This window comes from Phoca vitulina, unplaced genomic scaffold (assembly GCF_004348235.1).
Source record: "Phoca vitulina isolate PV1807 unplaced genomic scaffold, GSC_HSeal_1.0 scaffold98, whole genome shotgun sequence".
Classification (NCBI taxonomy): Eukaryota; Metazoa; Chordata; class Mammalia; order Carnivora; family Phocidae; genus Phoca; species Phoca vitulina.
Genome location: NW_022589801.1, coordinates 1,111,452 through 1,137,092, shown reverse-complemented (window position 1 = coordinate 1,137,092; position 25,641 = coordinate 1,111,452). Strand labels below are relative to the sequence as shown.

General features: G+C 45.0%; 1 protein-coding gene across 1 annotated transcript in view; it reads left to right on the top strand.

Annotated features, from left to right (window-relative positions):
* TMEM131 (transmembrane protein 131) overlaps nt 1–23,436 on the top strand; it is a 239,251-nt gene extending 215,815 nt beyond the window's left edge. The window contains exons 32-41 of the mRNA XM_032397376.1: nt 3,741–3,916; nt 7,395–7,516; nt 13,435–13,559; nt 13,764–13,913; nt 17,788–17,950; nt 19,040–19,161; nt 19,248–19,344; nt 20,100–20,197; nt 21,141–21,301; nt 22,331–23,436. Coding sequence (XP_032253267.1) covers nt 3,741–3,916; nt 7,395–7,516; nt 13,435–13,559; nt 13,764–13,913; nt 17,788–17,950; nt 19,040–19,161; nt 19,248–19,344; nt 20,100–20,197; nt 21,141–21,301; nt 22,331–22,615 — 1,499 coding nt within the window. The 3' untranslated portion in view covers nt 22,616–23,436. The remainder of the gene's footprint in view (nt 1–3,740; nt 3,917–7,394; nt 7,517–13,434; nt 13,560–13,763; nt 13,914–17,787; nt 17,951–19,039; nt 19,162–19,247; nt 19,345–20,099; nt 20,198–21,140; nt 21,302–22,330) is intronic.
* Nucleotides 23,437–25,641: the final 2,205 nt, after the last annotated feature.

The window sequence follows — 25,641 nt, the reverse complement described above, 5'->3', positions numbered from 1 at the left end:
TTAGCTTAAAGAACTCCTGAAGAGTTTTTTCCATATGCATTTTTTGGTATGTTTTCATTTAACATGCTCATACAAAGTTATTATGTGGGGAAGTAAATTTGCATGACCAGTACTGACCTAGTAAATTGGCCTCATTTAGACCATTTTAGCAGCCAAAACATGAGGAGGAAGACAACTTCTGCCAGAATTCGTGCTTCTCTAGAGAGTCTAGTCAGGTGTTACAGCTGATGTGACATGGCCTACCTTGGGCCCACTGCAGCCAGGAACTGCACATATTCAGAGAAACCCATTTGCTCAGAGCTAATGGAAACTTTCCTGAAGCAATTCTTTTGGATAGAAGTTAATACAATGACCTAAAAGTGGGAGAGAGACAGCCAAAGCAGCTTGCCCAGACAAGTTGATTACAAATTCATTTATTCACTCCTTAGTGAAGACAAAAAGTAAATGAGTAGGATGTATTCTTTAAATTTATAATTTATACTTTGCCTCCTTAAAATAATTGGTGGTGGTTTAAATTATTAAAGCCTGTGTAAAACAGTGAATAAAAGACAAAAAAGGAGTTTTTGGTGTTTTATCTGTTCGTTTTTAATTATGGTGCTCTCTCATCAGAAACCTAGAAAAAACTGAGTTGTTACCATTAAGTATTCAATTGAGCAGCATAGTTCCTGGCAGCGAGGACCAAAGTAAAACATTGTTCTATAGTTCTCGTGCAGGAAGAGGAAGCCTGAAAGTGCATCTGAAAAAAAACGGACTTTGCTGGCATTGAATTCCAGCTTCAATCTGAGGACACTGATTAATTGAATGGGCATTTTGTCTTTATTGGAGAGAATATGGGAATGTTCTTCATATAGATGTACGCTCAGCCTCACCCATGTGCGCAGCGCTCATGGTGACTACAGTATGTATATAATGCTCATAGTTGGATTATTTGATGAGGCTTAGGACTTTACTGTTGACTAAAGATGCTAGATCTGTAAGATGCAGATGGTACTCTGTCACAAATATTTAGCAGCCTGCCTTATGTTCTTGTACACACAGGTCAGCCCCAAGGTACCCTGCGGATAGAGACAAGTGGCTTTTGCCAATAAAGAGTTTTGTATCTACTCAATTATTAGAAAAAATACACTTAATTGGGTTCTAAAGCAATGAAAAACTTTCATTCTGACCACTTTTATGAGCAAGTGTAGCAACCACCAACTGGACGTAACTTAGTCAACCGTACAATATCACAACCAGGATTCAGGCATGCCTCATCTTACTGTGCCTGGCTTTATTGCCCTTCGCAGATAACTGCGTTTTCTTACAGCTTGTGGCAGTCCTACACTGAACAAGTCTATGGCAGCATTTTTCCAGTAGCATTTGCTCACTTCATGTCTCTGTGTCCCATTTTGGCAATCCTCACAATATTTTGAACTTTTTCATTATTATTAAATTTGTTTGGTGATCTGTGATCAGTGATTACAACTCACTGAAAGCTCAGATGATGGTTAGCATTTTTTAGTAATAATTAAGATATGGACGTTGTGGGGTTTTTTTTTTTAGATACAATGCTTTTGCACACTTAATAGGTGACAGTATAGTGTAAAGATAACTTTCATATGCACTAGGAAACCACAAAATTAATTTGACTCACTTTATTGTGATGGTCTGGAACCAAACCTGCAATATCTCCGAGTTATACCTGTATGATACTGATCTAGTCAAGATACAGAACATTTATATCACCGTAATGATCCTTGTGTGTCCTTTTCTAGCCACACCCACTTCCCTTCCACTCCTCTCCCTTCCTTAACCCCTGGCAACCATTAATCTCCATTCCTATAATATGTCATTTCAAGAATGTGCTATAAATGGAATCACAGTTTGCTATGAAGACCGACTTTGGATTCAAACCTTGATATGTTACTCGTGAAAGAGTGAGATATGGGATAAGCTTCCAGACTTGGGGCGGCAAGTCTCAGAGCAGGTCACACTGTAGGAGTATTTCAGGGTTTACAAAGGCACAAAACCAACTTGTACAGCTTGGCAGACACTGGCTGAGCACTTGCCATGTGCTGGGCACCATGCAAGGCGCTGAGGATGGAGAGATCAGTAAGGCTGAGAAATCTGGGGGCTCATGGGGCCAGAGCCATACAGGCTCCTTCCCCTTTGCCATGGCAGAAAGGAGCTCCAGGCAGTCAGGGTGGATTGGAAGCTGTTATAATTAAACCACTGGCCAGTCTCCTGCTAAAACAAAGGCTTCTCAATTTTTGAGACTTAATGTCCCAGTTGTGGTTTCAAGTTTATTACCTCCTGGAATCAGTGTGAAAGTAAATGACAAAATGACATTCCCAAAATCCAGTCAGAGTTTTACCTGTTCTTTTTCTAGATCAGGCCCAGCAAAGGTTTTCTGTAAAGGGCCAGACAGTAAATAGGTGAGGCGTGGTCTGTCTGTCATATATTCTTCTTTGTTTCTTTTTTTCGATCACTAAAAAACGAAAAAAATCATTCTCCCCTCACAAGCCAAACAAAACAGGCCACAGGGCAGATTTCATCCATGGGCCACAGTTTGCCAACCCCTGTTTAGATGCCAAAGTTTGATTTTCTGGCAATAATTAACAGTGGCCAGGAAACATTAGGATTTAAATAACTTGTTTAAGCTCCCATTATCAAAAGGATGTATTTTTAAATGGCATATAGAGAATAGATTCGACTGCGGCTTATGTGGCTTCTGCAGCTTTACCCTGCCTGCCCGCCCAGGTAATTGCACAGGTGCTGGAATCCAGGGATTTCTCTGCTATTGCCTAATGCAGCTAGAATGGAAGCTCGGTGAGGGCAAGGGTTATGTCGTTGGTGCTAGTGCTGAATTCCCAGGACATGGAATGCTGCCTGGGAAGTAGTGGGCACTCAGATATGTTGTGGGTTGGTTTCTCATTTGTCTTGGGAGCATCCACATCTTTTAAAATAGTAGGCTTTCTAGAGCTCTGTCTCACTCTGTCCATATAGAACATTCCGTGGTGTTTATGCGCCGGCCACTGCTCTGAGGGCTTTATGCAATTCCTTATTACAACCCTATGAGGTGTTGTCTCTCCTAGCTTACAGATGGGAGGCCAAGAATGTGCACCTGGTTAGGGAGAGCCAGGATTTGGACTCAGCCATCATGGCTCTGCCCCCAGGCCTCTGAGCACCCCTTGGGTGATGTACAAGGGCTTCTCATCCTGTGTCACCTTCAGGCTTCCATCTCCAAACAGATTTGAAAGGATGTCTGGTTTTCTCTTGTGTGATTTTTCAAAGCTACATCATCCTCAGGGGTACCAAAATATTCTAAGACAGACGTAGATTTGTCAAAACTACTAAGTTTGCCAAAAATCATTCAACTGTACACTTAAAATGGGTTTATCTTACTGTACATAAATTATGCCTCAACAAAATTGATTTTTACAAATATTCTCATCAAAAAGTCAAACACGTGGCTGGGTGATGGACATTGGGGAGAGTATATGTGGTGGTGAGCGCTGTGAATTGTGTAAGACTGATGAATCACAGACCTGTACCCCTGAAACAAATACTACATTATATGTTAATAATAAAAGAAAGTCAAACATGATTTGGAAAGTTTTAATTAGAGAAGAAATAAAGTAGAGAAAGAAACCTTCACTAATGAGAAAGAGTCCAGCCTCTTGGAGAAAAGCTATAATGGCTGTGTTTTCTGAGCTATTTAAAACATCAAGAAGTTACTTTACTTTGATTTCCATCCCCAGGGAAAGGAAAACCTCTTCAGCGCAAGGTGAAACCACCTAAGAAGCAAGAAGAAAAGGAGAAGAAGGGAAAGGGAAAGCCACAGGAAGATGATCTGAAAGACTCCCTGGCTGATGACGACAGCTCCTCCACCACCACAGAGACCTCCAACCCTGACACAGAGCCTCTCCTCAAGGAGGTATGATGGGCTCCCATAGACAGACAAGAGAAGGAAGTGCCCCCTGCAACTCTCAAGACACTCTCTCCTAGATCGGGCTTTTATCTCTTACGTAGGCACATGCTCTGGGGAGTCCTTCCCCGTGTGCACGGGCACGCCTGGACAGTCACAGCCCCCAGGATGGAGGTCTTCATTTCCCCCAGGCAACAACACCGGCAAGCATGTTGGTAAAGTGAAGCAGTTAGAAATTGGAAACACGGCTTGAAACTTAGGGACTCTCTGGAATAGTAACTACTCTGGCTCATGAAATTTATTTCAAATTTTAAGTCTTAAAAGGGGATGAGAAGGACCTAGAGCGTTTTCATTATATGGGACTTTTCCTGTCTTATTGCTGCTGGTACAGCGGCCTTCAGTAGCTGCTCACTCCTCCCACAGTTTGGGCAGTGACTGTCCTGGAGGGGAAGGTGGCCCAGGGAAAGACGCCACACATCAGTGGTCACCCAGAACTGGGGACCCAGCTCAGCACACATTACATCAAGAAAGCCGCCTCGCTTCTCAAAGTCCTCCGCTCTCAGGGTAGTCACCAGTGTCAAATAATACTGCAGAATGCCCGCTACTTAGTGGCATTAGGTAAATGGAAGGTAAAGTTACCGTTGTGAGCAGGTCTGAGAGTGTGAGTTACAAGTGCTATGCAGAAAAGTGAGGGCATAGTTCTATTTTGGCATTTTTATTTTGAGATAACTGTATTCCAAATTTAATATGATCCTAATATAGCCTTTAATAATATAGGCCCGAATTTCTTTTTCAGTTCTAATCTAGTGACCTAAGGAACCATTTCTTAAAGATACCTAACAGCATCATCTGCATATGTTAATTTTTTAATGAAATTTACATGTGACTTATTTTTCTTGTCAGCTCCCTTCCCCTTCACGTCCTTCACATTTGGTGGGGTGCTCTGTACGCCCTCAGTACAGTGCATAGTACTGGACTTCTGTACTGTATTATATCCTTTCTAACAGATTCCTTCAGAGAAGCAGAATGCCATCTTCGGTTTTGAGTGGAATCCCAGCAGTTTCAATGATATGAATAAGCATTTGAAAAGCATTTTCAGGGCAGGCTTTCTTCACGTTTCCTCACTTCTTTTCCTGCCCTTCCGGCTTTTCTCCTAACCCTTCTCTCCAGCTGACCCTATCTGCCACCATTCTCTGTGCACCCCCTGGCATCATTCTCCCCTCTCCGTTCGCTTCCTCCTGCTCCTTCCATCTCCTTCCCCACCATTTGTTTCTTACAGACACAGCACAGACTCCGTGCGGCCTCCATGCCCGCTCTCCTCCCTTCTGATCGGTGTTTAGTCGTCCTCCTCAGTGCTCTTGCATATAGTTTGTGTGCTTTTATTTCTTGGTGACTGATTTGTTTGCCAGTTGTGTGTGTTTTCTTCCTAACTAGATAACAGACTTGACAGGTCACTATCCCATAGATGGCTTTTCCAACCTTCTTCTACCCATTCATTCAAAAAGGAAGGCTTGAGTGGAATACTACACGGCCATTAAAAAGGGATGAACTCTTGCTATTTGTGATAGCATGGATGGAGGAGGTTATGCCAGGTGAAAAAAGTCAGACTGAGAAAGACAAATACCACCTGCTTTCACACATGTGTAGAATCTAGAACACAGAACAAACAAAAAGGAGAATCAGACCCACAAATACAGAGAACAAACTGGTGGTGGCCAGAGGGGAGGTGGGGAGGGGGAATGGGCAAAATGGGTGAAGGGGAGTGAGAGATACAGGCTTCCAGTTGTGCACTGAGTAAGTCCCAGGGATGAAGGGCACAGCATAGGGAATGTAGGCAATGATACCGCAGTAGCGTTGTATGGTGACCAATGGGAGCTACACTTGTGATGAGCGCAGCATAACATATAGAGGTGTTGAATCACTATGCTGTACACTTGAACCTTACATAATATTTGCGTCAGCTGTACTCAAAATCTTTTTTAAGGCAACTTAAAATGAAAAAAAATTAGGTACTGAGCACCTGAGTGCCAGACCTTGTGCTTGGGAAACAACAGAGGACAAAAAGACCATCTCCTTGTCCTCAAAGAGCTCATGGTATACAAAGTCCTTGATGAGTCAAGTGTTCGAGAAATACTTCCTGAATAACTCAGTCTTAAAAGGTGTGTGGGCAAGAGGGTGGGTTAGCCCTTTCTCTGGTTATTCACTCCTGACAATTAAATAGATTGACCTGATGTGACCTATTAAAACCCAAGTTGCCTTAATGTCCATAAATAGTGAAGCTGGGTAGCGTCTCATTTACCTTGTGCCAGTAACTCCTCCCATACCCACAGCTGTGCCATTCTGCTGAGCATGTCCTTCCCCTGTCCGTACCCCTGATTAGCCTCAGTGCATCATTGCACATGGTGCTGCTCCAACCATGTGTGATGAAGAACCAGGGTGTTTTTTCTTTCCAGTCTGTCATATAGGTGGTCCTACCACACATAAGTAGTACACACCCATTCCACATGCAACTCCCCAGCGAGTTCAGTAAGACCTGAACAGATCTATGCCGTGTTTGGGAGACAAGTGCACTGGTCTCATGCCTGGATGCCACAACAGTGTGGACTTACTGTAAACGTGCCTAAGTGCGGCTTCCGTACTTACCCAGTCAGGGACCAGAAGAAACCAGAGTGGACAGACCAGCGACATAGCACAGCTCTAAGGTGCAGCTTAAGTGTGACCTCAGTGCAGGCTCCACACTCAAGCCAGGTAAGACAGTCCTTCTCTGCTCTGGTCAGAGCCCGTGAATAGTTCTCCACCAGGGTACAAGTTCATCTCCAGCCGTCGTATGCGTCTGCCTCCTGCTAGACTTCACAGTCCTCGGGGAAAGGGCTGGGGCCCTGTGGGCCTGCACTGCCTAGCACCAAGTGGGTGACCAGTAAGTGTCAGTTGAGTGAGTGAATGAATAACGAAGCCCCTCTCGTTGACGGTGAATGGATAGCATTAAACCCACCATAACACTTTCATAGTCACAGTGTCGCTCGGGAACACTTTGTGAACAGGTGTGAACACTTACTGCTGCCTGCGCTGCTTTCTTGCCCTGGATTTTACCTGTACTTAGGATTAGCAACATTGCCAGAAGGATAGGACTTTATATTGTACTCCAAGCTGACTTTTCTTGTAAAAGAGCAAGGTTTTCTCACCCGGTGCTTAAAAATGAGAAGCTACCAATTTGCTGCTGCCGCTGCCACCACCCACCCCAGGCAGGACGTCAGGATAAATAAAATAACACTCTTTATAACGCGGGCTCGCCCAAACATAATTATAATAAATCAAAGGCTAAAAAATTGACAGAACTACAGTAAAGATAGAAAGGAGTTTATTGTTTTTAAACATACAACGTGTTGTATCTGCTACATCTTTGATTTTGTGTCTCAGCCTTCATCTAGGACTGTATCACTCATTTTTATGAGTCCTTCTCAGCAATTAAGTGTACATTTTTTTACAGGATACAGAAAAGCAAAAGGGAAAACAAGCCATGCCTGAAAAACATGAAAATGAAATGTCTCAAGTGAAGCAAAAAAGCAAAAAACTCTTAAAGAAAGAAATCCCAACAGATGTGAAACCCAGGTAAGAAAAATAAATGTATGCAGAGAAATCAGGTATCCATAAGAAATGACTGGTGAAGTCAGGTCATGTTTTTGTGGTGAGTTGGTTACTATGGGATTTCTGCAGCAAAAGCCATGACTGCATTGTGTTCCTCTCGGGTCTTTTCTCATGCCTGGTGTTGATTGGGGACCACATGCTGCTGATGTCAGACATGGAAAAGGCAGAGTTAATGACTTGTTATGAAAATTTAGGATGAAATTTTAGGTGGGTAATTTGTTCCCAGGCAGAGAGCGATTCCAGTTCTGTACAAAGGTGACCTTGATGGTTTAACCACAGGTAGGAGCATAACTTTTCTCAAAAAGAGCTCTGACTCTGTTCACTAACCTAGAGCTGCAATTGGGTTCTAGACTTTTGTGCCATAAAACTTGAAAAAATGTATTCTTACCTGAAAAATGCACAGGGCAGAGGCACCTGGGTGGCTCAGTCAGTCAAGTGTCCAATTCTTGGTGTCAGCTCAGGTCATGATCTCAGGGTCCTGGGATCAAGCCCGGAGTCGGGCTCTGCGCTCAGCGGGAAGTCTGCTGGAGATTCTTTCCCTCTCTCTCCCTATGCCCCTCCCCTTCTTCCTTTCTCACTCTCTCATTAAAAAAAAAAAAAAAAAAAACTCAGGGCAGATATCCTCTATCAACAAGAATTAACTAGGAAATAACTCCATTCCAGTTACCATGGAACAGGATTCCGGTGGGCCCCACAGGGAAGGCTTGCTGCAGAATGTTTCCTCAAGTAAATGAAGGAGTTGAACTGTTAGGTCATTAACTAAGGTTACTTTCATTAAACCTTAGATCTACCAAATAAGCTAATTTTAGTTTTAGCATTGTCCATGCCCTTCATAGTTGATCATATAAAATGGCCATCAGCATGTAAGCTGATATTTACCTTCTTGTGTGATAAGTGCACATTGACCCTAGGAAGTTGAAGGAATTGGGTATAAATTACTAAAGGAAAGCATTGTTATCATTCGAATTGGCCTTACATTTTTGGAAGATCAGTTTTACTCTGATTCTGGGACTAATACGTGAGCTTTCCAGAAACACCAATAAACTGGAGTCTTTCCCTAGACGGCTTAACTCAGGCACAGGCAGTGTCTTCCATAGAACCAACAGCTCCTGAGAAATTAGGTGTTAACTATAGTGAAATGAAACCTCGTCCCCGAATTTATGAAATAATACAGCATATGGCAGTCATTAATTACTAATGGAATATTTATACCTAAAATTCACTCTTATGTGCAAATTGTTATTGGATCCAATCCCACAGTTTGTTGCGAACAATCTGACCCAGCTAGAATCAATGTCAAGTGGAGTAATGGTTGATACACTTGGATCTCTCCTGAGAGAAATCAACCTGAGGCACTAATTAGTGCTAACAACATTCTGGCACCCCAGGACTGGAGTAATACTCTAGTGATTAGGGATTATTCTTCTAGGTCTTTTTCAGGCTTAGGTGATTAATCAGATATTCTTAAGTAAATGGGGCTAAAAAATACAAATTACGAAAAACCGTAGTTTTCATGGAGATCTTGTGAGAATAGACAATCATGCTGTAATTCTTATCACAAATTTAAAAACCAACCTTCTAAGAATTATCGTAACAAAACCATTCCGTAGGTGACTTTTGCCAAATCTGCATGATTAGCCTTGATGCCTGAGCTGTCAGACATAATTTTTTAAAACAGATAGTACATGTTAATTCTTACCTTCATCTCTTTTCCACTGACTTCTGTTATATTCCAAATTTTTATGAAATAAACTGACCATTAGCAGAATTACCATAGCAAAACCATTCCACAGGGGACTTTTACCCATTCTGCACTGTGTATTAGCCTCAATGCCTGAGCTCAGAGACATACTGTTTTTTATACAAATACCACATGTTCATTTTTACCCTCATCCCTTTTCCTGTTCTACAGTATTCTGACTTTTTTTTATAAAATAAGTTGACCATTAGCAGATTTGATTTTGAACATTTTATAAAAGATTTCCTTGAATGCCACCAACTGTACGGATTTCGAGTTCTCTGGTTAACAGAAAGCTATAGGAGCCCGTTCTCTACTGGCTCTCTGTCAAGGGACAGTTATAAGGATAATCATGTCCTTTGGTACATAGTTAAGAGAAAAAATCGTTACCAGCAAGACGGTTTAAGTAGTGTCCTCTGAATTGTCTTTTAAAATTGTCTTTTGTAACTGGAGAAATCCATATGCAACCTTACTCTTCTGATCTCCTTAATCTAATCTCTTTAAACTCACCAATCTTGTTTTGTGTTTTCCCAAACTCAGTTGGATAAAAGTATTAAAAGAGTCAGAATTCATTAGTACATCACTCAAATATGGAGTTAAACAAAGACTTTTTTGTTTTTGTTTTTGTTTTCACAAGGAGTAGACCATATATTCTCTTATTATTTTTTATTTAAATTCAGTTAATTAACATATAATGTATTACTAGTTTCAGAGGTAGAGTTCAGTGATTCATCAGTCTCATGTAATACCCAGTGCCTTTCTTAATGTCCATCACCCAGTTACCCTATTCCCCCTACCAGCAACCCTCAGTTTGTTTACTAAGAGTCTCTTACGGTTTGTCTCCCTCTCTGATTTTGTTTTATTTTTCCCTCTCTGCCCCTGTGATCCTCTGTTTTGTTTCTTAAATTCCATGTATCAGGGAGATCATACAAAGACTGGCTTTTTTAATAACCAGAAACGTGACCTCTCTGAATAGAGCCACTCTCTGTCTACACTGAGTTATGACAGTCTGTCACTCAGGTAAAATCACTGCCAGTCCTAATATTAGTGGTACCCAAAACTCCTGTCACCTCAGAAATGCTGTGTGTTACTCTATGGTTCTACAATCTGAAGGGTATAAATACACTCTTAAAAAGAGATACCACTAATAAGGCATATATGTATTATCATCTTCTTTTGAAAGCTTTATGTGATTGGGAATAAATGTCTGTTCCATATATCAGTAAGCCAAAACACTGATATTCTAAGATTAATAAAATCTGTGGGCTTAGTTCACATTTGCTTTATCAAAAATTAGTCTTTAAATATTGTCAATATTATTGGGATGTTATGTTATCTCTAGGCTATAAGACCCAATCCTGAAATGTTGAGGAACCTGTTTTCTTATAAATAGGTGTTGATAAAGCCAGAGCAGTGTCTCAGTCATGGTCTCTGCCTGTGTAGCCACATCCTACCATACTCCCACAAGTTCATTTCAAAAAATCATTTCCTGGGAGTGTGGAGCATAGTGTTGCAATCGCAGAGACCTGGTCAATCCATCTTGGCCAGCTTCGACACCATAGAAGTTGTCCGTTTATTCATCAACACTTTACATGACTACATGACTTGAATGTAATAATCTAAAATGAGGGGGGAAAAAAGTCTTCATAGAATAATTGTACTCTCTACTACTCTGCTCTAACAGCACACTCACCTCAGGGCCGTGGGCACCACATTTCACACCCTGGCCTCCAGACCCGAGAGCACTGGGAAAGCCCTCACCTTGGCTTCAGCTCTTTGCCTTCCCCCTTCCCCAGACAGGGGCATAGACTGTGTATTACATGAGCAAAAATAAAGCCTGGCATCTGAACCACCAGATCTGAAAAACCAAAGGTTTTTCCCTTCTAGAAAGAATCATTTAAATTAAGTAGGCTCTTACCTATTTTACTCAGAAGCCTTTAAAAAAGGTTTCTTGATAAAGATCATCCAGCTTAATTTTGGACAGTATGAATCAGCAAAATAAAATAGTTGTCTGACACCTTTTTTCTTAAAAAACCAACTAATTTTACAGTGGCACAGAGTTATGCTTTGTATAAATAGCCCCCACCCCCCATACTTATAAATGACTTAAAAATAACTGCACACCCACCTCTGCCACCACCCCCAGAGGGCTGGGTGTCTGTTTCATGGGAGCCTTTGTTGTTGTTTTTTCTTAAATAGAGGTTTTTTTTTTTTAAGATTTTATTTATTTATTTGACAGAGACACAGCGAGAGAGGGAACACAAGCAGGGGGAGTGGGAGAGGGAGAAGCAAGCTTCCTGCCGAGCAGGGAGCCCAATGCGGGGCTCGATCCCAGGACCCTGGGATCATGACCTGAGCCAAGGGCAGATGCTTAACGACTGAGACACCCAGGCGCCCCTTAAATGGAGTTTTTAAATAACACTGTCAATCAGAAGTTGAAGGACATGGAAGATTTATAAAACTGTAGCATTAATACTCTTGCCCGTATACAGTGAATGCTTTCACGTTGGTTTGTTAACCTGCCAAAAATTCTACTTATTTGGGTTAACAGAGCCCTTTGGGTTTTTGGTTAGCTCTTTTACTAATTCTGAATATAGTATCTATTTATTATAGAAAATATGTGAAATAGAGAAACAAAAGAAAGAAAAGAAAATGACCTTTAACCAACTACCATATAAATATTTGTAAATAGCCTATGTTAAAATGTGTTTATTTATATCATTAATAATATTTATGTATTATTCTGTCATCTGGAAGGTTTGAACCATTCTGACCTATGAGATCTGGTGTGAATTAGTACAGTGGGCTGTCCCTGTCCCAGAACCTAGCAGAAATTGGCTGCCTTCTAGGAGTGAGAAGTTGGAGTAGCAGCAGAAGGAAGATGATGTGGTGCATAAAAAATAACCTGAAGGATAGGCTCGGGGAGGCCAGAGTGGTGTGTTGGAGACGCACCCGTTTTAGAACATCTACGTCAGCCAGTAAACTTTGTCAGATTTTTAATGAAAAGGAAGCTGTCTGCTCAGCCTTGAACCGACAGCTTTCTGGCCATCACCAGGAGAATGGTGGAGATCACTGATGATTTTTGGAAGAATTCTCGCAAGGGGCCACCAGTTTCTGTCAGCTATGTCTCAGCCTTCACCGGAAAATGCCCTTCTTGGACCATGTTAGCTTAGCTCCTGTCAGAGGCCTTCCCAAGCCTACTACTTGATCTTGGTGGCCATTACAGAAGCAAATTTGTAAAGAATGTCCTTATGGCACGAGCAAAATGACATTGCTCACACTGCCACCTTCTATAGGTCATCTGTCCATTTCTCTTAGAAACTGCTTCTCTCCCAGCAAATTTTAATGTTCTCTTCATCAGGCTGTGGAAGCTTAAAATAGCCCAGCATGCCTCCCATTTTGCCTTGGACAGGAAGTTCAGAGCTAATTAGTTCTTCTTATACATGTTTATTATGTTAAGCTTACCTCTAAATCTATTAGAACACATATACACTCTAAATAAATAAAAATAATACTTAAATTTTTGCCCAGGGTTAACCTTGAGTCTAAGAATAAAGAAGAAGATTCATCTCCCCTACTCACCCTAGAGCTTAGGCAAATCGCTCAGTCCTGCTGCCCTGCAGTGGGCTAGTGGATTTTCAAAAGCAACCCAGGAACTTAGCCCTGGTTCATTTCATGGTTTCTATGAGACAAATGTGCAGACCCTTGGACATTTTAAGTCTGAGACCTTTCAGAATCTCCACATTCAAGAATCCCACTAGTAGTCCAGACGCTGGAAAAGACTCATTCACAAGCAAAATGACTGCATTCAGCAGCCCCCAAAGCAGCATGTTTGTGCTAAAGGCTTTATACATACTCTGTGAGGTAGGTGCTCTAACCCATTCCATAGTATCCAGTAATGGACCTCAGTTCGTTGTCAGCACTCAGAATAGCAAAGCATAAATCTGCAAGTGCTGAGTCTCCTGAACAGTCTTGGAAACATTTGGAAAGCAATCAGTGTTGTTAGGACCATGACTACATAGTGTCTGAGGAAGCCAATTAGAAAAACATATGCAGTGGAGATTATAGCATGATCAGTGACTTCTACTCTCTGCTCCAAAACAAAGGCATAAATTTGAATTTTCCATCCATGATTGTCTTTCAGTTCTTTAGAGCTCCCTTATACCCCCCCATTGGAAAGTAAACAACGCAGAAATCTCCCAACCAAGATTCCTCTTGCAACTGCACTGACAAGTGGATCCAAAACCCGAAATTCCCAGAAAACAAAAGGTATTTTCATTTCACCATATGGATATTTTCATGATTCATTGTGTTAGTAATTATTGAGAGTTACCAGTAATCGATTAGTAGTTATCAGTCCTATAAAAGGCTACGGTGGTGTTCTCATCCTCATTAGAAGGTTCATTGAAACAGACCTGAAAGAAAGGAATTATCCTCCATTAATGATTTTTTTTTTTCCTGATTTTTGTGCAGGTACAAATAAGTTAGTGGAAAACAGGCCACCTGCCCTAGCGAAATTCCTCCCAAATAGTCAAGAACTAGGCAACACCAGTAGCTCAGAAGGTGAAAAAGACTCTCCACCACCAGAATGGGATTCCGTGCCAGTTCACAAACCCGGCAGCTGTAAGTATGGGAATTCAGAAACCATGGTGCCCCACTCTGGGCAGGAAGACTCCACGGGACATATTGCTTTAAAAGGAGTCCTGGCATCTGTGGTCTGCTGGAGCCCACTTGTACCAGCCAGCCAAAGCCCATTGTTCAGTAGTCTGCCATTGGTGAAAGTGTCGTAGCTTGTTTGGCCCGTGGGGGGGAGTGTTTACACCAGAGAAACCAGTAGACAGTTCACATGAGGGCTCTTTTTCCAGAGCTGGTAGACCACACCACTTCCCAATGTACAAAATGGGAAGATCTGTCTAGAGCGGTGAATCATCCAAAGAAATACTTCTTTATGAAATCATTAACTCAGCCATTTTTTAGCTGACTAGTTCCCCATGCATTTACAGTGTAATAATCATTTTTGTAAAAATTCAGTCTTCCTTCAATTTGACCCACATCTTTTACATAAACAACCTGTGTGAAGGTTTCATTATTTTACTCACTAGCTTCTTTACCTTGTTTGTCAGACTTGGCCTACAGTAAATCATGACAGTAGCACAGGCTACTAAAATAAGATAGAGGTCCTCGCCATAGATACTTAGGACCCAAAATAGAAGACAACAGAGACAAGCCAAAGGAGGGGCCTAATTATAGGGATTTGGGGTCAAGAGAGGACCAGCTTGAGGACTGATTCATCTACGGTGTTAGAGTGAACTCACACTTAGACAGTTTGTGCCAAAGGGAAAAACACAGTTGAACAAAAGATTGTTTGGGGCAAAGTGGGATTTAAATGAAGAGTGGGTGATTGAAGCCCTCAGTAAGGTGAATGAGGAAGAGAACTTGGAAATCCAGGTGCGGTGTACATAAAGCATGGCGCCTTTTACATTTTCACTGGAAAAAGATGCTTTCTTTGTTAAAACCTGTAGGCCCCCTATTTGCCCTGAGACCTTCTGGCCCTTTTTAATACTATATTTTGCCTGGGATGAGATACAAACCTAAATCCCTGGTCATTCAAGATATCTTGAATGAATCTCTCAGTAGTCCCGGTGTCTAGGCTGAATGCTTTTTGTTCCTTAGATTCCCCTCTCAGGTTTCAGCTGGACACTGGTCCTTGGCTTCTTTGTGATTTGGGCCATTCTATATTAAAACAAACATCACCTCTGCCACACAGGGAGGTTTTCAGCTTTGGGGAGACAGGGTTCCCAGGGAGCCAGTTTCATAGGGTTGTGTGCAGCCCAGTAAAGTCAGCATAAGCTCTGCTGCTGTGAGTAACAACACGTGGTACAGGAAAGAGGGGACATCAACTGGACACAGCCTTCAAGACCAGATAGCTAGCTGTGACAGCGTTACCACGAAGTGGCGCCTGAGGAACATGCTGGCATCACTCCTTTGGGATGGAGGACAAAAAGACCAGATCCAACCCCATGTGAGTTTGGCTCCACACCTCAGGAGGGGAGGAATGTGAGAAATGCCAGGCAAATGGTCTGGAGAAGAAAATGTTTGGAAAGCAGAATGCTGCAGGCCTCTGTTTCCTCCGCAGGCCCATCCAAGAAGGCCAGCCGATGTCTCCAAGAGCTCAGTGCCTCAGGGCAGAGCTCCCTGTCATACAGCTAGATGGCTTTGCCACTGGGAAAAGTGTGTACTCGCCCCGAGGCCCACATCTGCGTAATTATTTTGTGCTTTTCCAGCCAAGGAATATCTTACCCTGGTCCCACATCCTGTAACCTCTCTGCTCTCTCCACCAGCCTTACTAGAAAGTTCTACAGGGCTCCACTAGATACACAAAATTGCTACATGAAACCATTAAGAATCAGTCTAATACACTTCCTCTACCCCTGCTTTCTTATCTTTTCTCCCTTCTCCACCCTTTGCTGATAATTGATCTGGCTGAGACCTCTAGCCTCCAAACCCTCTGTTAGCAGTGCTTCACTTCCTAGGCTTCCCACTGGGCTAAAGCATCTTTGACTCAGGGCTTTGCAAGCCCGCTCCTCGCTGGGAATCCATGTGGAGAGATCGCTCTACCCCCAGGCAGCACCCCTTATAGCATGGTGCCCTGTGCCCATAGGAGATGCTGAGAAAATTGTCTTGGAATAATGTCATGACTTTAAAAGACAACAAATCCAAGGGGTTATTGAAAGGCAAGTAGAAAAGTTCTCTAATTACACATGCCCTATGCTATTCTTGGTCACCTCCTGCCTTCCCCCCCATCTTCTCTTCTTACTTCAAGCATTAGTCCATGAGGTCTTTTTCTGACTTTTCTTGACTTCCCGTGTTGCATTCCAACATTTACTAAGTGCTTCTGCAGCTACTGGGCCCAGTGAAACACATCCCACTAAAGGAGAGCCACCAAGGGATGCAGCGCATGCTCCCCCAGGACAGGCATCTGGGCGAGCAAGCACCACAAGGCAGAGTGCGGCCGCCCCACTGTGGACAGCTCCCAGCTCACTTCTTGGGAGTGAGGGGAGAGTCAGAGAAGGTGTCATACAAGGGGTGGCTAGGGAAGGATTAGGACAGTTGTACAAATAATGGCCCTACCATGTAGAGGTGATATCAGACACACTGTGCTGTAGGGGCTTCCGAGGCAGGCCAAAAGGTGGAGATGGGTCCTGAACATGGGCATCGCGTCAGCAGACTACAGAGCATATAAGAAAGGGATTAGCCACATGCTCAAGGGTGAGAGCTGGTGGAGCAGAGACAAGGATGGGGAATAAGGGGCCAGCACCCCTGAGGAATGTCAGAATCCTGGGGTAGGTGGGTAGGTGCAAAGTGGCACTGGAGATGGGGAATGAACAGCTAGCTTGGGCTTCGAGAAGAAGGGGGCTTAGCACGGCAGTGCCGTATCTGCTGCCTTGACACAGCCAAGGAACATGCAGCTTCATCTAGCCCCAGAGCCCTGGGGGCTTGGGGAGAACCACGGGGGTGGGGGAGAGAGAAGTGGAACCACCGTGTTGAGCAGGCTTCAGTTCTTTCTGGAAGTGAGATGAAACAGACACAGAAAATGGGAGTAGAGCAGGCTGTCCTCACTGTAGACGGGGCTTGCATGGGGCAGGAGGGGCCGTCAGGCAGGGATGAGGTGGGAATGTGCTGAGGTGGAAGGGCTGTGTTGGGCAGGGATGGGAAAGGAGGATGACAAGACGGGGCGCTTGGGCCAGGATAACTGTGGGTAGGTGCCCAGCCTCACACCCCGGGAGCCCATGGAGACTGAGCTTGCAGAGGCCAGAGCGCCTTCCTTACACCTCTTTGGACCGCAGTGGCTGGGGCAGGATACCACCTCGCTGGTGGATGCGCCAGATGATGATGCCGTTTTCTGAAAGAAGTTATGTGTGTTTCCTCTTAGTGCGGGATAAATATTTCACAAGTTTTTTCTGTTTTAAATTTTTCAAACAGCTGTGTACACATTATCCTGAAGGGCAGTAGGACTCTTGTAGGAGCTCGTATCCTTGTGAAGCGGAGTGGGGTGGCAGCACCCCAGGCGTGCCCGCGGAGTGCAGGGCAGGGTCAAGCTATAGGTCTCAGGATGGTTCCGCCCTCCGCCCTGCACCTGCTGCAGGTGTGAGCCTGGGTGGAAGTACAGGGACTCTTTCCCGTCCCAAACACTGATTTTCCCTGCCCGTCCCTGAAGAACGAGGAAGAGCCGCCTTCCCAGCGTGAGGTGGGAGAACCTGCCCAGGAGGGTGCAGCAGAGCACCGAGGAGAGAGGAGTCATGCCAGTGAATCGGAAAGCCTCATGCTGCACAGAGACACAGGACTTCCTTTTTTCCTTTCAAACCTTTAAACAACACATGTAAAAACTTTCTTACAGAAGCACTTGAGTTCTGCATTCTATCAGAACATCAAAAGTAATTTCAAGAGTAAAAATCAAAACACTACATTAATGAGACCTTTTATTTTTCATTTCCAGCTACCGATAGTCTTTATAAACTTTCTCTGCAAACCCTCAACGCAGACATTTTCTTAAAACAACGCCAGACCTCACCGACGCCTGCCTCTCCATCCCCCCCCGCTGCACCTTGCCCGTTCTCGACCCGGGGCAGCTACAGCAGCGTTGTCAACAGCTCCAGCAGGTGGGTCCCTGGCCGCCCCCCACTCTTCAGATAACTAAGTTCTGTAGATGCTTGCACCCTTCGAGTGCAGACGCTCGGTGGCCACAGCATGCTGTCCTGTCCCACCTCTCCTGTCTGTTCTCTACAAGCTTCTGCCCTGTCCCGGGGTTGCTGCCCCCACATCGGGGCCCGGCAGTAAGCATCCTGAGTATTACATGAAGATCTACAGCTGCCCTGGGTGTTGAGGAAGCGGCTTTACAGGACGTTTATTTTGCCCTTACGGCAGCGGAGCTGAGCGGTTACAAGGGCAGGCTCTGGCCCGCGGCCAGCCGCCGGGAGGTGCTGCAGGACGTGCTGTGCGCAGAGGCGGCGGCCTCCCGACGGGCAGGCGGGACCCCCTGACAGCGCTCCTCCCTGGAGGCCCGGAGCCCCGCCGTGTTCGGCTTAGTGTAACAGGAACCCCGGTGAGAGTGAGGAGCCCAGAACGAGTTCTTGGCCTGTGCCGGCATGCCGTCAGCACCGCACACCCTCCCTGGCAAGCCCGCCTCAGTGCTGTCACCACCCAGCCTGAACCTACAGCCGACCTGCCTGGTTTTTCTCTCCTACTAAAGAGCCAGGGGGTAAGGTGCCCCGCCTGGGGCCCTTGCCGAACTGGGCCCCTTCCCAGGTCCTGACGGGGGCTGGAGACTGGAACCCTGCCGCATAGTGTTGCCCACCAGTGAGCCCTTGTTCTCCTCCTTGGCCCACGACCCGGTGGCTCCCTATCTAGTGTTCTTTAAAATGGGATTGCAGCCTTTCCACCCCTAAATGCTCATCCCTGCCCTGGTCTCTTTCCTAGGGGCCTTCTGTTTTCACACCTTTCCCCAAAGTCCCTTATGTCCTGTCGGACAGCAGTCTTAGGTCTGGGAGCATTTTACGTGAGGCCAGGCCGTGCTCTGGGGGCTGCCCTGGACTATATCCAGGTCCCTGTCGAAACCTGGGCCCAGCCTCAGTGAGGGCACTGCATGGGCTCAGTCCCGGGGCAGCCACACCACCCAAGGCAAGTGCCCCCAGTGGGCCTCCACCCTGGACTAATGAGGAATGACCCCTCTCTTTGCTTCTTCCTTCAAGTGACCCTAAAACCAAGCAGCCAAATGGAAGCAAACACAAATTGACAAAAGCAGCCTCACTCCCTGGCAGGAACGGCAACCCCACTTTTGCTGCAGTCACCGCCGGGTACGACAAGAGTCCAGGTGAGTGGCTTGGTGTCCTGCCTGTCACACATGGGCTTCGGGCACGGTGGAATTGCCTTTGATTGATTCAGAGTCCATTGTTACAGGCGGGAATGGCTTTGCTAAAGTTTCTTCAAACAAAACAGATTTTTCCAGCAGCCTTGGCATTTCACACACTCCTGTCGACAGCGATGGCTCAGACAGGTACGGTAGACCATTCTTAATCAAAAGAAAGATAAAAGTCAAGGTTAGCTTCTTCTGTCCATACGTGTGTTCCCCCGAGATTCCAAGTAGGCCATCACAGCAGTCAGGCGCCTCTAGGAGCTCTCGTCTGTTGGGTGGAAGCAGAAAGCCCGGTTGCTGTGCTTCCCCTGGTGACCGCCCCCACCCCTGACAGCGGGGCAGGTGTGTGTTCATCCTTCTTCCCTGTCACGGTCTGTGATACGAAAGGATGTGAGCTGATAGAGATAGGAGAAGGAAACTGGAGTTCGTACTAGACAGTGTGTAGTAAATTCCTGGAGATGCCACTCTCCTGACCCAGAGCAACCCCCCTGGTCACCATGACCTGCACCGATTGCCTTGGTTCATTTTCCCAGATAAATAACAGTAAAGACTGTCGGTACAGCCCCAGTTTTACCTACCTTGTACTAAAAGGGAGGAGTCCTAGATTTGAAATTTTTTAAATAAATCTTCCATTACCAAAAAGCAAACATAAGGGGAAAAAAACACCTGTTCTCTCTGCAGAACACTTGCTTTGAACCAGGCTCACAGCTTCCGGTAGCCTAGGAGCTCAGAACCTCTCTGTGCCTGAATCCTTTGTGGCGTAGAAGCCTTTGCCTTTCGTATCCGAGTGCCCCCAGGTGAAGCAGCGCCCGCTGTGTCTGAAGCCGTGTGTAACAGGCCTGTTCCCACTAACCATCATACATCTCTGTGTTGCGTTTTCCTCCTGTAACATCCAGCTCGGGTTTGTGGAGTCCCGCCAGCAACCCCAGCAGCCCTGACTTCACACCCCTCAATTCGTTCTCGGCCTTTGGAAATTCTTTTAACCTAACTGGTGGTGAGTGTTTAACACTAGATCTGTAACTAATAAGCCTGTGGACAGAGAAGAAAGGAAGATGAGGTCTAGTTTTATGTGTGGAGAAACACACTGAACTAGGAAAGCCTGTCTTTTTTTTTTTAAGATTTTATTTATTTGAGAGAGAGTAAGTGAGAGAGCAAGCCAGCACAAGTGGTGGGGGCAGAGGAAGAAGCAGACTCCCCACTAAGCACAGAGCCCGAAGTGGGGCTCAATCCCGGGACCCCAAGATCACGACCTGAGCCAAAGGCAGATGCTCAACCACCTGAGTCACCCAGGCGCCCCAAGCCTGTCATTTAGTAGGCATTTCTAAGAGGTGTGTTTTTTCGTGTAGAAGATATGCAGGCTGACTTGAGGGCAGCAGGGCTCTCCCAGATAGATGCTCGGGAGCCCGGGCCTACTCAGCCCCTGGGACAGCGGCCCACAAAGAGGGAGGCCCCACAAGAAGCTCGCAAAAGGGTCTCCTCTTCTGCCCCCTCCCCCAACCAGCCCAAAGGTCTGGTGGAGCCAGCTCAGTGCCCTGAGTGCCAGTCAGTTTGTGTTCCCCAGCATTTATTTAAGAACTTCGAGAAAGGATTGTGTGTCTGAAAGATGACTCCTGGCCATGCTGGGCTCCTTACTTGGTGTCCAGAACTAGAGGCAGCAATGTGAGCTTTGCATCAGTGGCGGTCATGTTAGTGATGGGATGTTTGCACTTGATGTCATCCAGTGATGGGTGCGGGGAAAGAGCTCGGATCGTGGGCCGTGTGCTTGAGTTCTGGGGATTGCCCTGTTCTCCCCAGGGTATGGTGGGAGCTGGTAGAGCAGGTGGGGGGCTCTGAGTGAGCAGGTGGGGGGACATGTGCCTCTGAGTGAATGCCCCATCTTATCCTAGGTGAGTGAGCGTGGCACAATAATACAGACTTGACTTCCTCCTTATTTGCAGAAGTTTTCAGCAAACTCGGGTTATCTCGGTCATGCAATCAAGCCTCCCAGAGAGGCTGGAACGAGTTTAGTAGTGGCCCTTCATACCTTTGGGACTCTCCAGCAACGGATCCCAGCCCTTCCTGGCCAGCCAGTTCCAATTCCCCGACCCACACAGCCACAGTGAGTATTCGGGGCTTGGCCTCACCTGCTCCCTCATCATTACTGCTCTTACTGTCACTGCTACTCATGCGGCACTAACGCCCTTATAAAAGGCCAGATAGCATGGAAGGGACAGGTTAGTTCTTCTACGGCCTCCATTGCTGTGTCTTCATACTCTGCCAGAGTGACCCATCCATAGTCTTCAGTGATTAGTCAGGAAATTATAGGAAGCACAAGTGAGCACCTGTGGGGTAGGTCTCCGAGTTGAGCAAAGTCAGTCCAGCCTCTTCCCAAGCTGTAAATCAGCCTGCAGGTGTGGCTGAGGGCCAGACAGCGGCAGGGGGTGGCTGTAGCCCCGCGGGCCCCCAGGAGCAGGCTGCTGGAAAGTTGCATTGATTTTGCTTCTGGGGGGGCACCTCTGTCTTTAGCTTGAGCTTTTCCAATGTACAGTTGTTGGTTTTTCAGCTAAATGTTTCTGTCAAGAACATGCTCCAAAAAAGTATTCTTACCAAGATAATTACTGGTTTCAGCTTTCACAAAATTATGACAGAAAAATATCCCACTGTGACTCCTTCTTCATTCTCAGAAAAGCTAGACAAGCAGGGTTGAAAGTAGATATTTTACCTTCCTAGATTTCAGAGCTTGTCTTTACTTGTAAATCATTCTGGCTTCAGTTTTAAAGAATGGTTAAGATGCTTTTAAAACAGGCGTCAGTAGCTATTTTGGGCTTCGCAGGCCACCTGCTTCTGTGCATCTGGTCACCTGTGCCCCCTCCACCAGCAGGTGCAGCCGTGTTCCAGCAGACCTTTCACTTCAGAAACAGACAGGACTGGGGGTGGCCCACTGACTGTAGTTTGCCAGCCCTTCTTTAAAATAGCAGACATCTGCTCAGACTCTGAGATGGCTATATGTATGAAACATTTGTTTCAAAATAAAGAAGGTGAAAGAAACTATGGCCCAGCCCCGATTTTTAGCATAAGCTTCACCAGTGTACCGCCTGCGTGCCGGTCAGTCCTGACGCTCCGTGCTGCGTGTTTTCTGTCTTGTCAGTCGATCCTGGGCAACACCAGCGGCCTGTGGTCCACCACTCCATTCAGCAACTCGATCTGGTCCAGCAACCTGAACAGTACCCTGCCCTTCACCACTCCAGCCAACACACTGCCAAGCATTGGCCTCATGGGCACTGAAAACTCCTCTGCTCCTCACGCTCCCTCCACCTCCAGCCCAGCCGATGACCTGGGGCAGACGTACAACCCGTGGCGGATATGGAGCCCCACAATCGGAAGAAGAAGCTCTGACCCTTGGTCTAACTCACACTTCCCTCATGAGAATTGAAATTAGGCGGCGACAACAAAAAGTGGGGGCCCCTCGTCTAGACCATAATATGCCAGTTTGTGAGACATCTTCTTAAGGCTGTTACTGCTGTGGCTTCCCACTGCCCACCCTCCTCGTCTTTGCAAAACAGACTCAAGCAGGGCAGGCTTGTACCACTCGCTTCTTTCAGATCTTTCTTGCAATTATGATAATATGAGATTTGCTGTTGTGCTTTTAGGGAAAAAAGTCTGGACTCAGCCACAAACTCTAATAAGACCTGTACATCTGAAAACCTTAACTGCTATCAAGTTTCCACCACCTGTCTTCTTCCATCCTTTATTTATCTGTATGAACACAAATTTGACACTTACAGCTAAGGAAATAATTTGAGTTGATTCAGAAGTCCTGGCATGTGACAATTTTATTAAATTACCAAGTTTGGTTTTTAATAATTTCACAATATTATGCACCAAGATCTAATTTTAAAAATGTATGAGGACTTTGTGCTGAAAAATAGAGTATTTTTTTAAAATAAGGCTGTCTTGGTTTAAAAGCAGATTACAGAAATGTAAGTCAACTTTAAGAACAGTGAATGAATGTAAAAACATTCGGTTGAGACCATACGCATTTTCTGTGCTGTTTGTACTTGAGGTATGTACCATTTGTATACCTGAATTTATTTTAAAGATAAACTGAAATGCACATAGCCAAGTCTTGGGATACAAGATTGAATGTGTATTTCTTAAAAATACAACTTTGTGTTGTACTTTGAAATAAATGATGCTTTTTTCAAAAGCCTTGAATTGCTGTGTGTCTCTTCTTTACAGCAAGATGAATTTATTTGGATTCTCTCACCCCGAAGTAGACCATTCTGTCATTGCCTTATTCTGTGCAGTTTGATTTATCGTGGCTGGAACCGTCTGTGGTCTAATTAAATTCCGTGTCTTTCCATGGTGGCCACTGAAGGTCCTTGAGAGAAAATAATTGACACATCTAAAATTTATTCTTCCTTTTAAATAGAAGCATGTTGACCCTTTTCCAATGTTAAAATTCCCACAAATCCTCCAAATGGTACTTGTAGAAACACATCCCAGGCAAGTTGCATATGCCGCAGTGCGTCAGCCTCGTTTACTCTTTCACACGGTCTTGCCTGCTCCAGCTGCTTCTCTCACCCGCTTATTTCCAGTCTGTTTTAAAGCCAGCCTTTGAACACTCAGCCTTGCTGGGTAACCAGGAGATGCTAAACACAAACTTTCTGTTTGAGGTCAGTTATATCATGAAGAAATCCAACCATCCCCGAGGTCAGAGTGGTTTCGGTGAAACGTACAAGATGAATTTGAGTCCGACCTCTTCTCCGTGTTACACTAAGGCTCAGTGGAACCAGCCACATCGCTTTTCCAACCTGTGATTTGTCCCAGATTCCTGTACAATCCGAGCCCTGGTGCTCTGGGCCCTTGGCAGACGTGGCCTTCGTACAGTCTTGCTAGTGGGAGCGCCTGTGTGCACTTGCAAAACGGGGACACATTTAAGGCTGGAGATTCTCTTTCTCCGCCAAAGCAAATAAGGTGCTACAGAGCAATGAAACAGGTGAGCTTCAGATTAACCCCCTGGTTCCAAACTTCACCTCAGTAAAGGTATCTCATTAATTAAGGGCTCCTGAACGTCTTCCTAAGAATCACCTGACACTCCCAAATGCCTATCTCTTTTAAGTTCTAATTTCACCGCATGCTGCTCTCAGTCCCAGGCCTGAGAAACACCATTCACATGAAATGAGGAAAAAAATACAAGACCTTCTGCTGTTACTTTGTTACTTCCAAATAACTCTCCCAGGAGGTGTTTGCCTGGCAACATACCCACCTAACCTGAACTCTTGACAGGATTCAATCTAACAGTTTTAAGTAAAAGCTGGGGATGCCTGGGTGGCTCAGTCAGTTAAGCATCTGCCTTCGGCTCAGGTCACAATCCCAGGGTCCTGGGATCGAGCCCTTCATTGGGCTCCTTGCTCAGCAGGGAGTCTGCTTCCCCCTCTACCTGCCACTCCCCCTGCTCCTTCTCGCTCTCATTCTCTCTAATAAATAAATAAAAATCTTTAAAAAATAAAGTAAAAGCTCTGGGGCATCTGGATGGCTCAGTCATCCGTGAGAAGTCAGCTTGGGATTCTTTTCCTCTCCCTCTGACCCTCCCCCTGCTCATGCTTGCTCACTCCCTCTCTCTCTCAAAATAATAAATCTTTAAAAAAATAAAATATAGGGGCGCCTGGGTGGCTCAGTCATTAAGCGTCTGCCTTCAGTTCAGGTCATGATCCCGGGGTCCTGGGATTGAGCCCCGCATCGGGCTCCCTGCTCTGCGGGAAGCCTGCTTCTCCCTCTCGCACTCCCCCTGCTTGTGTTCCCTCTCTCGCTATGTATCTGTCAAATAAATAAAATCTTTAAATATATATATAAATGGACTAAATGCTCCAATCAAAAGACATAGGGTATCAGAATGGATAGAAAAACAAGACCCATCAATGTGCTGCTTGTAAGAGACTCATTTTAGACACAAAGACACCTCCAGATTGAAAGGGGGGGGGCGGGTGGAGAACCATTTATCATGCTAATGGACATCAAAAGAAAGCTGGGGTAGCAGTCCTTATATCAAACTAGTAGTAAGGGATGAAGAGGGACACTATATCATAATAAAAGGGTCTACCCAATAAGATCTAACAACTCTATTTATGCCCCTAACACAGGAGCAGCCAAATATATAAACCAATTAATAACAAAATTAAACACATTGATAATAATAAAATAATAGTAAGGGACTTTAACATCCCACTCACAGCAATGGACATATCATCTAAGCAGAAGACCAACAAGGAAACAAGGGTTTTAAATGACACACTGGATCAGATGGAATACACAGATATATTCAGAGCATTTCATCTTAACAGAACACACATTCTTCTCAAGTGCACATGGAACATTCTCCAGAATAGATCACATACCAGGTCACAAATCAGGTCTCAACCAGTAAAAAAAAAAAAAAAAAAATTGATACTATTCCGT